General features: G+C 37.5%; 1 protein-coding gene across 3 annotated transcripts in view; it reads left to right on the top strand.

The window, feature by feature from the left end:
* Positions 1 to 12,053, top strand: part of tpp2 (tripeptidyl peptidase 2) — a 57,020-nt gene that overhangs the window by 37,770 nt on the left and 7,197 nt on the right. For 2 of the 3 annotated variants that reach the window (XM_003218715.4, XM_062975468.1), the window contains exons 22-26: positions 1,047 to 1,291; positions 1,893 to 1,971; positions 4,964 to 5,002; positions 10,905 to 11,056; positions 11,185 to 11,281. In XM_003218715.4, the coding sequence (XP_003218763.2) occupies positions 1,047 to 1,291; positions 1,893 to 1,971; positions 4,964 to 5,002; positions 10,905 to 11,056; positions 11,185 to 11,281 (612 nt within the window). The remainder of the gene's footprint in view (positions 1 to 1,046; positions 1,292 to 1,892; positions 1,972 to 4,963; positions 5,003 to 10,904; positions 11,057 to 11,184; positions 11,282 to 12,053) is intronic. The other variant, XM_003218714.4, reaches the window with a different exon arrangement.

Below are 12,053 nucleotides of genomic sequence, written 5' to 3'. Positions count from 1 at the left end.
AACACAATGCATTTGACTAGCTTTTGCTAATTATCATCTAAATGCCAGTAACAGCACAGTTGACTAGCAGAAAATTAGCTGGTCAATTACCAGCCAAGCAGAAAACTTGATTTTTGAAGCATTTTCCCAGTTGGAATAGGAAACTTTTAATTAGCTGCTTCTGCTGCCTCTGATGTTCTACTACGTTTACTTTTAAAGTTCACAATTTCACAGGCTCATTTAAAATTAAAAATCATTTTGTAGTGACATAAAATCACTTTAATAAATTTAATTTGTTCTATTTACACAATAATAATACATGCTTTTAAGCAGTAATTAATTCCTAATGGTTTGGAAGAATTTTATTTATAATAAATTTATTTAATATCTTTAAAAACATACACAATGTTCCTGTGTGTTCTTGGCCAGTGATTTCTATCTTCATCTTGAAATGTAACCCAGTATGTAACTCATGTATTGATCAAAGTGTTGCAGCCCAGCAGCAGTTACAGCAAGCAGGGGCTAATAGGTTCATGGAGCACTTAGAGTTAGATGGGATTATGGGCTTTCCTGGGATTTATTCTTATGCAGAGCCAGAAAATGAAACTGCTTTAGACAGAAAGAAAGGCACAAATGGGCCTGAGATTGTAATTGCCTCTGAACTTCATAGCCTTTAAGGCCAGTCATGGGCACTTGGTGTGTGATTAGTCCCCTTTCCTGTTCTCCCTTATTCACCACATGTATGCAGGTACAGGTATATCAATATCAATCAGTAAATCTAAAAATCTTCTCGTTCGAAATATTTTGGATAAGGGAGACTCAACTGGTGGTAGCTTCTACATTCTTCCCCACTTCCTTTCCTTTTCAGAGAAATGAGCAACAACTCTTGTGTGCTTGTATGTGTGTTTTGTACCTAATGGCATAATTAATGTTGTAGACCTCTTTTAATTTATGAGAGAGAACAGAAATTACAGGTTGAATTCATGTTTCAGAAAGCATCATACTTTACTGTTCACTTTACAAAATATTTATTGATTTTTATACTAAAGAAGTATTTCTTTCCTTAGTATACCGTGAAACTAGAGAAAGGTGATTACACCATTCGACTACAGATCCGTCATGAACAGAATAGTGAGCTGGAGCGCATCAAGGACCTTCCATTTATTGTCACACATAGACTCTCGAGTGTCCTGAGTTTAGAAATTTATGAAAGCTATAGTCAAGCTCTCTTAGGAAAGAAGAAAGCAAACAGTATGTCTCTGCCACCGAGACACAGCCAGCCCTTCTTTGCTACAACTTTTCCAGATGACAAGTAAGTTGTCTACTGTTTTGTAACATGAAAAACATCAAATGTCAACTGCTCTGAACCTTGACAATTGGGTATTATATTGTTCCCATATTTACCATCATCTTATGGTTAAGACTGCCATTCTCTTCAATGAAAGGCAGTTCTTACGATACTTGACCAGTAAATGTTCAAAGAGTTACTTCGTACTTTCTGTCTAGAGGCAGTCTTTTTCCTTTCTCCACATTGTTCTGCCTTTATATATCAGGCCAGGAAGTGGGGAGAAGAAGGAACACTTGGAGTGCAGTATGTCCTAATTAAAGTCTAGACTTTGGTCCAAATAAAAGTACTAACAGTGTTTCTGAGCTGGCCTTAGAGCTGTATCTCTATTATCTTCCATCTCTCCTACACATGAACACAAATTGAAGAAGACATAGAAGTTCTACCTTAGTGTTGATGAACCTTTGGTTGAATCCTAAACCAGACACATCTCCAACTAATCAACAGCCTGGAGTACTTCTTATCTTCTCGCTTATAAAATTCATCAAGATGTTTTGTAATAATTGTTTTATTCAGTTAGGCCTCATAACATATAACTTATATTGTGATTTATATTTTACTTTGTTAGAGTGCCTAAAGGAGCAAACCCAGGTTGCTATCTTGCAGGATCATTGACCCTTTCCAAGACTGAACTTGGGAAGAAAGCGGTGAGTAGGAAAAATCTCTGAACTCAGAAGCTTGCCTTTTTCAGAAAATAAATAGCTGGTTTACATGGCTGATCATTTTGTGAAACTATGTATAGTATTTACAATATGTAATATTTCAGCTGTATTTTGGTTGGATTCTATTGCTTCTTCCTATTGGGATTTACTATAAACATGGCTTCCTGTGGTCTCTTGAAATGTTTAGCCCCTCTTAACCCCACCCCCAAACCACTTGTGTCGCTGCTTTCACCTCATGCAGCTTCCATGAAAATACATGCTGTGAATGGAGAATACTGGAGTACTGTCTTATTCTTTGCACATGTTAAAGGCTGCCAGCCTCTGACCCACCTTTTGTTTATTGTACTGAAGTGAGGTCTTCTATACCTTAGGTCTGGTTGCTTAAAATGATTTGTCATCTGCTATTGTGCCCTAATGGCGCTCCATGCAGTTATGCCGGCCACATGACCTTGGAGGTGTCTACGGACAACGCCGGCTCTTCGGCTTAGAAATGGAGATGAGCACCAACCCCCAGAGTCAGACATGACTAGACTTAACGTCAGGGGAAACCTTTACCTTTATTATGCAGAGAACTAGAAAAACGATTGACAATGCGATTTCCTGCTTCTTGGCAGGGGGTTGGACTGGATGGCCCATGAAGTCTCTTCCAACTCTATGATTCTATGATTCTAATGTTACAATAGAGCACTAAAGTGCAGGTTCCCATTATCGGTCGCCCAGTTTGTTCCTGTAGAATACAGGGAAATATAGTTTAGGGTGAAGCCTTTGAAATGCTCAGCCAAAGAGGTCCTGTTTTCCCTAAACTACATTTCCCAGAATTCTGCAGGAGCAGACCAGGCGACTGGAAAACACAGACCTGCACTTTAACGTGGTATCATCCAATATTTTGCTTTAAATCCATTTAAATGATGTATATCAGTAAACATTGCAATGAACAAATTTGTTCATGTCAATAGTTGCATTGCAACAGTGCTTCCTGGATTGTGTCCAAGTCTGCGATTCCAAAATGCTGTGTAATTTTTCTTTTTCTTTTTCTTTGCTTAGTAGTGTATTTTTAAAGGAATTCCTCCATATTTTCTTAAATGTATTAAATACCAAGCAGGCAAGAAGTGAATATACCTTTGTTATATGTTCTTTCATGGCAAATGTTACATAGTCATCTAAATGGATTTTCTGCAATAAAACTGTGGGCAGTTTGTTGCAATAATTTCCATAAAGGGTTAACGTTAATAGATGCGAGGAATATATGGCCCTCCATATGCTGTGGAACATTAGCTTCCATCATTTCTCACTCACTCACCATGCTGACAGGCTGAAGGAAATTGGAATCTAGTAGTTGGAGAACCATAGATTTTTAATTGTACTTTATTAGATTCAAACTCTTTCAATAGAGAAGTGATTTGCACTTTAGGAAATCCTTAATTGGAGCTGGAAGAGATTGTCAGACTATGTAATGAAAATGTACTTTTTCAATTTCATATTGGACTTGTAATTTTGCTGGGCAAAATGTTAGCTTTCCCATTTGTGGTGTGTGAAGGATGGGGATGCCTAGGGAATCACTTAACAGTTTTATCTATTCTTTACCAAGTCACACTGTGTGAAAGGTGTGATAAATGGGATTGAGATTGGAGAAGTGGGGAGGGTCTGATTTATGCTGCTATAATCAAGAGGAATGTATTCCTCCCTCCTCTTTGCCAGGCCTGCTTGGTTTTAGTCATTTCTCTAGAGGACTGGAAAATCCTTTGGAGTTGATGTATTTTGAGCAGCATAAAATTCCAATGTGACTGCGACTGTTTGATTGTATTTAGCCTGGTTTTAGTAGTGACTAAAGCAATGGTGGTATTTTCCCCATGCTTGACCCATTTTGATCTATTATGCTAATACAAATACTATATTATAACCAATCCCTTTAATTTCTTCTGTCATCTTGACAAAATTGACTCGAATTGATGATGGAAACTTAGAAAGAGCTGCAGGTGTTATTTTTCAGACTCTTTATTTTCTTTATTCTATAGATATTCTTATCTACCATAGCTCAGTTAAGTTGCTACAGCCAAGAGGAAAGTGAATGAGAACCTCACCGGAAGAGTCTCACAGGACCAATCTCAGCAAACCATTTCTCAAAAAAACAGTGACAATAACAATGCAGGTTGATCTCAACCTGCATAATACATGAATCAACTCAAATGTATTAGAATGAGTTTCAACTGACAAAGGTCAATGTGTTGTCAAAGGCTTTCATGGCCGGGATCACAGGATTGTTGTATGTTTTCCGGGCTGTATGGCCCTGTTCCAGAAGTATTCTCTCCTGACGTTTTGCCCACATCTATGGCAGGCATCCTCAGAGGTTGCCTGCCATAGACGTGGGCGAAATGTCAGGAGAGAATACTTCTGGAACATGGCCATACAGCCCGGAAAACATACAACAACCCTGACAAAGGTCATTTTAACATCTCATTTGTTTTGTCTTATGTCTGAACTTTTTTGTTTTTAATGCAAAAGGAGTTGAGTATTTCCACTAATACAACAGTTGTGTGCATTGAAGCTGTTGACCCAGAAAAATAGGGTTTCAAATAATTTAACTGTGACCAAGTAAGGCTGTTTATAATGTAAGAGAACTTAAAAACTTAAGTTAGCATTGGAGGCAGGCTTAAACATCAGAATTGGTTGGAAAAATGGTATTGATCACATTGTGTTCTTGTAATTATGGTGGTCTTTTAAGGCAGATGTTCAATTTCATTAGTTCCCTAAGTCATGTTTATGTTTTCATCATTTGTTTTAAAATCAGAACCCCAACAATGACTATATGCTTGATATATTTTAAAGCTAAAATATTGTACTTTATTAGCATGTTTCAAGGGAACAGCTATTGCGTTCTAGATCCCTCAGTCAAGAAGAAAAAAATCGATAAAAGGAGGTGTCTCCGTTGTGTAGAGTTTGTGGATATTTTCTTACAGTATGTTGTTCTAACTCCCAGGGGCAGTCTGCAGCAAAGCGACAAGGAAAGTTTAAAAAGGTACTGAATGTCAGTTTTGAAAGATATATTTAAGTATTTCTGCTTATAACAGCTAAGTTTTTTTCTTTATAACTCCAATTACCTTTTGTATAGCTAAATTAATTATAACTTTGAGAAGCACCTCTTGTTTAGAATACAAAGCATCATTTGTTTAGCATTATATCGTCATTATGGTATGGAGACTATAGAGAATTTTCTAATGGGTACGTTTACAGATTGTTACAATAACAAGATGAACTACATCCATTTGATACTGCTATTTAAAAGCCATCTCCAGAGGATGCTGAACAAGATAACTGAATAGATGTTATTTTACTAGACAGGTAGGAAGCCTTTGGTGCTCTGGATATTGATGAACTACAACTCCCACTGTTTGCCGAAAAGGCTAGGGCTGATGAGACCTGGGTCTAGCTACATCTGAAGGTTCGCAGGTTCTTCAGCTTTTACTATTGACTGGCAACAGCTCTGCCAAGTGCTGCTTGTTTCTTTTAGCCGGAAATACCAGGGATTGAATCTGAAACCTTCATGAATACAGTGTTCCCTCACTACTTCGCAGTTCAGTTTCGCGGTTTTTCAATAAACTCTAAAAGATTATTATAAATAATAAAAATTTACAATTTGCATCCTAAGGAAGGGAGGAAAGAGAAGCTGAAGGGAGAGAAAAGGAGCCTAAGTGGGCAACCTGAGGAGAAGGAGGTGATTTATCAACACACGATTGGTTGATAGACTTAAAATAGTGTATAACTACTAAAATAATGTATAAACATTAACATAAATATAGTGTCCCTACTTCGCGGATTTTCACTTATTGTGGGTGGTCATGGAACGTAACCCCCACAATAAGTGAGGGAACACTGTATATAATATACTGTGTGTGAGAGAGAGAATTTCTAACATCGAACTGTGATTCCCAAGGATTAATGAAAATGCTGGCAGAACCAAGAACATTTGGTGCACATATGAGGAAAGGGCAGGGAGGAAACCATGCAGAAATTGTGAAACAAGTGAAATTGTATGAGAGTGCTCTGAATGCTGTAACTCATATTATTCTTCCATATAGATAATTTTCTAGGAATGGGGCTGCGGTGATGAATAACATTAGCTAACTATATAGAAATGATCCGGTAGCACTTTTGAAGCTAAGAAGAAGTAGATAGCTTTTGTAGGTGTAGTGTGCTTCATAAAGGACACTCATAAACAGATATTTATACTAGTGAGACAGGGTGAATAGTAATAGAAAACAGTTAACTATGGTGTAGATCTCTATACATATTTCCTTTTTACAAGTTATAACAGATGTCTGTCTGATAGGGATAAATGGTCTTAAAATGAAAGACGAACATTGTATAAATCATGAAGGTACATACATTGGAGAAGATCAGAGGGACAGTTTGTTTCAATGCCCCTTCTACACTGCCATATAAAATCCAGATTAACTGCTTTGCTATGAGTTTACCCTGCCTTATAATCCAGTTCAAAGCAGATAATCTGAATTTTATATGACAGTGTTGAAGGGGCCAATGTCTCACCTATGGTGAGGTGAAAAGAACATATCTTCAAAATGCTAAATACACACAGAAGATGTGGAGAGGGTCATTTTTTGCAGTAAATGTAGGAAGTGAACCCGACAGAAGACAAAAGAATTGCACCCAGGACAATTAAGGTGCATCTGCACTGTAGAATTAATAGTATCACATACCACTTTAATTACTTTGGCTCAATGTTATGGAATCCTGGGATTCATAGTCTGGCGAGACACTAGCACTCTTTGGCAGAGAAGGCTAAGGACCTTGTGAAACTAGAGCTCCCATGATTCCATTGCATTGAGCTGTGGCATTTAAAGTGTCAAATTGCATTAATTCTACAGTGTAGATTGCACCCCTAGATATCTTTTGAGCAGTGAATATTTTACCTGCTTCCTATTGTCTTCAGGACTCATGAGGTGAAGTTGGGTAGGGAAAACAAAACAATCTGGGAAAGGGGCTCAGGGTCTGACTGTGTGATATGTTTTTATTTTCTCAGAAGTATTTTTATTTGTATATTGGTTTTACATGTTTTTATGCCCATTGTGAAATCAATTTTGAAGAAAATAATCAAATTTAAAACTTGAAATCGCATGTAATCTTTAGCCAGTCTAGTGTGGATTCAAATCTATCATTAGGTTGTCTATGAGAGGAAACTGAATTCCCAGAATGGGTTCCTGTAGAATCCAATCAAGCAGATCCATACTCCAGGTTGTTCCACTGGATGCTATCTTTCTTCCCCTCCCCATGCTGCTCATTCTCTCCTCCTTCATGTGTTCTCCTTGCTACCACAAATGTTGCAGATGTGCCCATTAGGAATTCCTCATATAGCAGGTCTCTAGGGTCCTTTCCTAGCTTGCAGGGATAGAGAGATGTAGAAGGAACCCTTCTTTAGCTTCTTCCCCTGATCCGAGGAGTCTCTTGTCTCACTTGAACCATAGCTTTTATTCTGACTCAGAGGTGGTTATCCAGCTGGCCATCTCACTAGTGATGTTTTGGACTTCAGCTCCCACAATTCCTAACCATTGATCAAACTGGCTAAAGCTTCTGGGAGTTGAAGGCCGAAACATCTGGAGAGCAGCAGGTTGCTCAGGCCTGGCTGGGTCACATAAAGACTAATGCATATGTAAGTATGTATGCGAGACCTCCATTCTCCAGACAAATGTGATACATGGGCAGGTGTCAGAGGGAATTACATCAGAACAATGACTTGACCATTGTGCCCTTATCTTCATTCCTGTGGCAATATCAGATTTCTGAGTGCCCAAACTGGGTTTTGTTAAGTAGAATTCATACAATGCTGTAATAGGTCATACATAATACAAGCTGGTTATAAAAGTGGTCTCTTGTGTCTGACTATATTTTTGGCAAGGAAAAGGCACCATCCAAGCTGTAACTACTGTGTACTCTCATTTCAGAGATGTGTGGTTGACAGAAAACATTAAAAATTTTATTTCTATGTGTCTCTGTGGGAGAACATTATTGGGGATGCATTGTATTCTGAGAGGATGTAGTATGCAACAGAATTTATGACAGCTATATGCTGCTGGAAGAAGTTTTTAAAAACTTGGTGTGGGATAATCCGTTGAGGGGCATGCTGACAATTGGAAAGTGATGAACTATCTGGAGTAGACAGAATGAACTAATTCTGGTCCAGTAACATTCCTCCAGTGACATTTCAGCACAGTAACTTGATAATTGACATGGTTTGCATATTATCAAAATAGGTTGTTTACCTCGAGTCAAAGTGGCATCTGTCAGCCTTTCTAGTCTCCCGTTTCCTCCAACTGAGTCTCCTTTGCAAGGATATTAATGGGAAATAGGAGCATGTGTCCATCTTGAATAGCTGGATGTCCCATCTCACACAGAGAGATACTTCTTCAATAGGTCCAAAGTCATCTTCACATAGGCATCCTCCATAGATCCAAAGGCTATTTCTGTCCTTCTTATGCACACTTAACCTCTAAGTGCAATATTGCTTATGACCTTCTCTTTTGTCTCTTTATACTAGCCTTTTTAATAAATTGGCAATGCCAGTTAATCACTTTCATTTTCTAAGAAAGGCCAGTTTTACTTCAAAACAATGCTGGAGCATTTGGAGGGTAATTTTTGTTTCCACATACGGTTATTGGGATGTCATTTGGTATCTTGGAGATTTCACCAGCTTTGGGGGGTGGAGGGTCCAAAAAATCTTGGTGCCTTCAGAGATGCTTACAACCTGCATTTCATCCATCCTGGCTCTTTAATAGATACTTTTCTCATTTTCTGTTTCCTTTATTTAAGGTGGTGGTTTCTTTTGTGTTAGAATCTTAAGTGTAGACAAGAGATGATAAAATGACTAGCAGTAACAGGCCTTTCTTTTCAAGTTTCCTTGGGAGAGGAAAAAAACCAAAATCCAAAACAGTTGGGAAGCGAATTGTTTTCCAGGGTCCAAATGTTCTTTTAAAATACATAATAGTCAGACACTATTAAAAACTATGTCTTTCTTGAGAAAGTATCACTTAAATACCAATTTTTCCAACCGTGTCAAATCAACTGGAATATATGAAATAATCCCACCAATAATGATTATAGCAGTCAGAAAGGAAGAAGTTAATGAGTTTCTTCTTCTTGTGTTTTATCCGGAACATTCATTTAGACTAAAATAAATGACATGTTCAGCTATTGCATTTAAGTATTGTTAAGATAGTTTAATTTGACAGTAGAATGTAATGCCTCAGCTGTCAACTGAACATATTATATACCTTCCATATAAATTTTTGAAGCTATTATGCCATTCTGAAATAACTAGATCCTAATTTTAGAATTGTGTGTATGTGTAACTTTATTCACAAAGCATGCCCTATGGGAGTAAAATCTTGACAAGCAATTACTCATGTTTTGATTGCTTCCAGGATTGCTGCTCTTTGTAACAGGAAATACTGAATACAAAAATAAAGGAAGGTGTGGTTTTTAACAAATCAAAAGCTTTTAGTAGAAAATATGAGCATACGAAATGATTTCACTTAGTGGCAGGGGCAGAATCTGATTTAGATATGAAGGTTTTGGATCAGACTTTCATCTTTAAAAGCCACATGTATGGTTCAGACAATACAATCTTAGCTATTAAATCATGGTATGGAATGGTCTCAAGATGTGAAAGAACATTTTCTAACTTTTGCCACTTTTGGGTTCTGACTTGCTGAGGTGTTCCTGCGAGTATCTCTGTAGATCTTAGAAAACTATTACTTGATTTATGATGTTGGCATGCTGGCTGATATCCAAACAGAGGATGGCCCAGAGATGTCAATGCCTTGGACCTTTCTTTACTAGCTGCTACTTCCCGACTGATATAGCTAAACAGTATAATTTCTCCAACGGCATAGGGCATAGACATTCTGTGATAATGCGATGTGTCTCATTAAGGGCCACATCCACTGTTTTAGCGTGGTGAGATGTATTCCACACTGGACATGCGTATTCAGAAGCAGAGTAGCAAAGTGCAAGGGCAGATGTCTTCACTGTGTCTGGTTGTGATCTCTAGGCTGTGCCAGTTAGCTTTCATATGATATTATTTCTAGCACCAGGTTACTGAGATAAAATATAGAAAGGATTTTGAACATTTAATGTTTTGAGTTCACTTTTCTAGCATATAGTAGATAAAACAGCAAGAAGAACACTAGTATGTTTATTCTATGCATAAATGTATTTCTTTTAGCAATAATTTTAGAAGGCTTTTGTAGTAATCAAGAAGACAACTTATAGAATGTTTTGCAAGTGTCTTGTAGCACTTTTGTGTCTTTGTCTTGAAGTGAGGACTATTGGCTTACTTAGGACTAGTAGAAATTTAGTTATTTTAGAAAAAAATACTTAAAAGAAGTGGAGAAGCATTAGCAATAGCAGCTATATGTATGGTTAAGAAGATGGTGAACTTATCAGCTGAAACATTCAAGCTTCATATGACCTTTCTGATAGTAACATCTACTTTAGTCATTTATAATAACTTTTTCATGAAGTTCATTAGATTGACTTTTGCCACTGCCATTATGCAGGGAGATAATTCCATATTAAGTGATAATAAAGAAAGGATGATTATTCCTATTCATAAAAATTCTATTGTGAACTGTAACCTGCCTCGAACTGTGAGGAGAGGTGGGTAAGAAATGAAATATATGTATCTATTATTACAAGTAGGTGATCTGGCTTCTAACCAGCTTCTGCTGGTCTTCTACTGGACAGGCTGATGGGAGGTGCAGTGAAACAGCATCTCGAGGGCACACATTCTCAATTGTGCCTTATATAAATAATACTCCTCATTTACAATTGCACTGTGTTCACCTTACAAGACAGAAGACTGGCTTTGAACAGGTTGTTTTTCTCTCTTTTTTTCCTTCTGCCAGGATATAATTTCAGTTCACTATCATTTGATCCCATCACCAATAAAAAGTAAGAATGGCAGCAAAGAAAAAGAGAAGGATGCAGATAAAGAGAAAGATGCAAAGGAGGAATTTATTGAAGCTTTAAGGGACCTGAAGATTCAGTGGATGACTAAGTATGTTTATCTGTTTCTCCTAATGCTGTCACATCCTTCAAATGATTGGTATATTAATGCAATTTTCCACTGTTTCTCACCCAGAAACTATTCAGTTGGCACATACATTGACACTATATCTCTTATAGGCTTGATACCAGTGACATTTATAATGAATTGAAAGAAGCTTTCCCTAATCATCTCCCCTTATATGTTGCACGACTTCATCAGCTGGACTCTGAAAAGGTATGATTCCTTTCTTTTCAAAGGTTTTAAATCGATTCAGCCAAATTCTACTTTTGAATAGTGCTATGAACAGTTTAGACTTATGAACTGGGCGGTCTGACATTTTGTTCAAGATATCATTACCTATACAGACAATAGTCTCTTCTATACTGAGTCCCTCCGGGGAGAGAGGATGGGTTAAAAATAAAGTTTATTATTAGTTTGTTAAAAACATTTCTCATCATCTGTAGAGAGTCTTCAAGAATGGAGAATATAAGACTAGCATGTGTTCCACAATCCTTTTACATTTTAATTTGGGTTTTAATAAAACAGCCGTTTCTAGGACTTGTGGCCCAACACTCTGAAGGGTTCAGGCTGTGTCAGGCAAAATTTATTTACTATATTTCATCACATAATAGTCATACCCCAGTTAGGGTCTTTCAGAATTCATCACATAATTTTGGAAGGCAAAATTAGATACTTCCACAAGCATCCCTCCTTTTTCCTCTGTGAAACTGAAAATTACTCTTAATGACTGATAAAGCTGGACCTGATGTTCATGCCTCAATAATGTGGGACAACAGTTCAGGACCATTTGCCTGTTACAACAGCATAGTAGGTAAAGGTAAAGGTTTTCCTCTGACATTAAGTCTAATTGTGTCCGACTTTGTGGGTTGGTGTTCAGTCAGCAAGTTCAGCAGCTCGGCGTTTTAACCCGCTGCACCACGAGGGGCTCAAAGACAAACTTGAATGCTTATATTGGCCTATTGAATTAAAATAATGCCGTGTTTGT

This window comes from Anolis carolinensis, chromosome 3 (genome assembly GCF_035594765.1).
Source record: "Anolis carolinensis isolate JA03-04 chromosome 3, rAnoCar3.1.pri, whole genome shotgun sequence".
Classification (NCBI taxonomy): Eukaryota; Metazoa; Chordata; class Lepidosauria; order Squamata; family Dactyloidae; genus Anolis; species Anolis carolinensis.
Note: the sequence above shows the minus strand (reverse complement) of the source record. Positions and strands in the feature narration are given on the sequence as shown.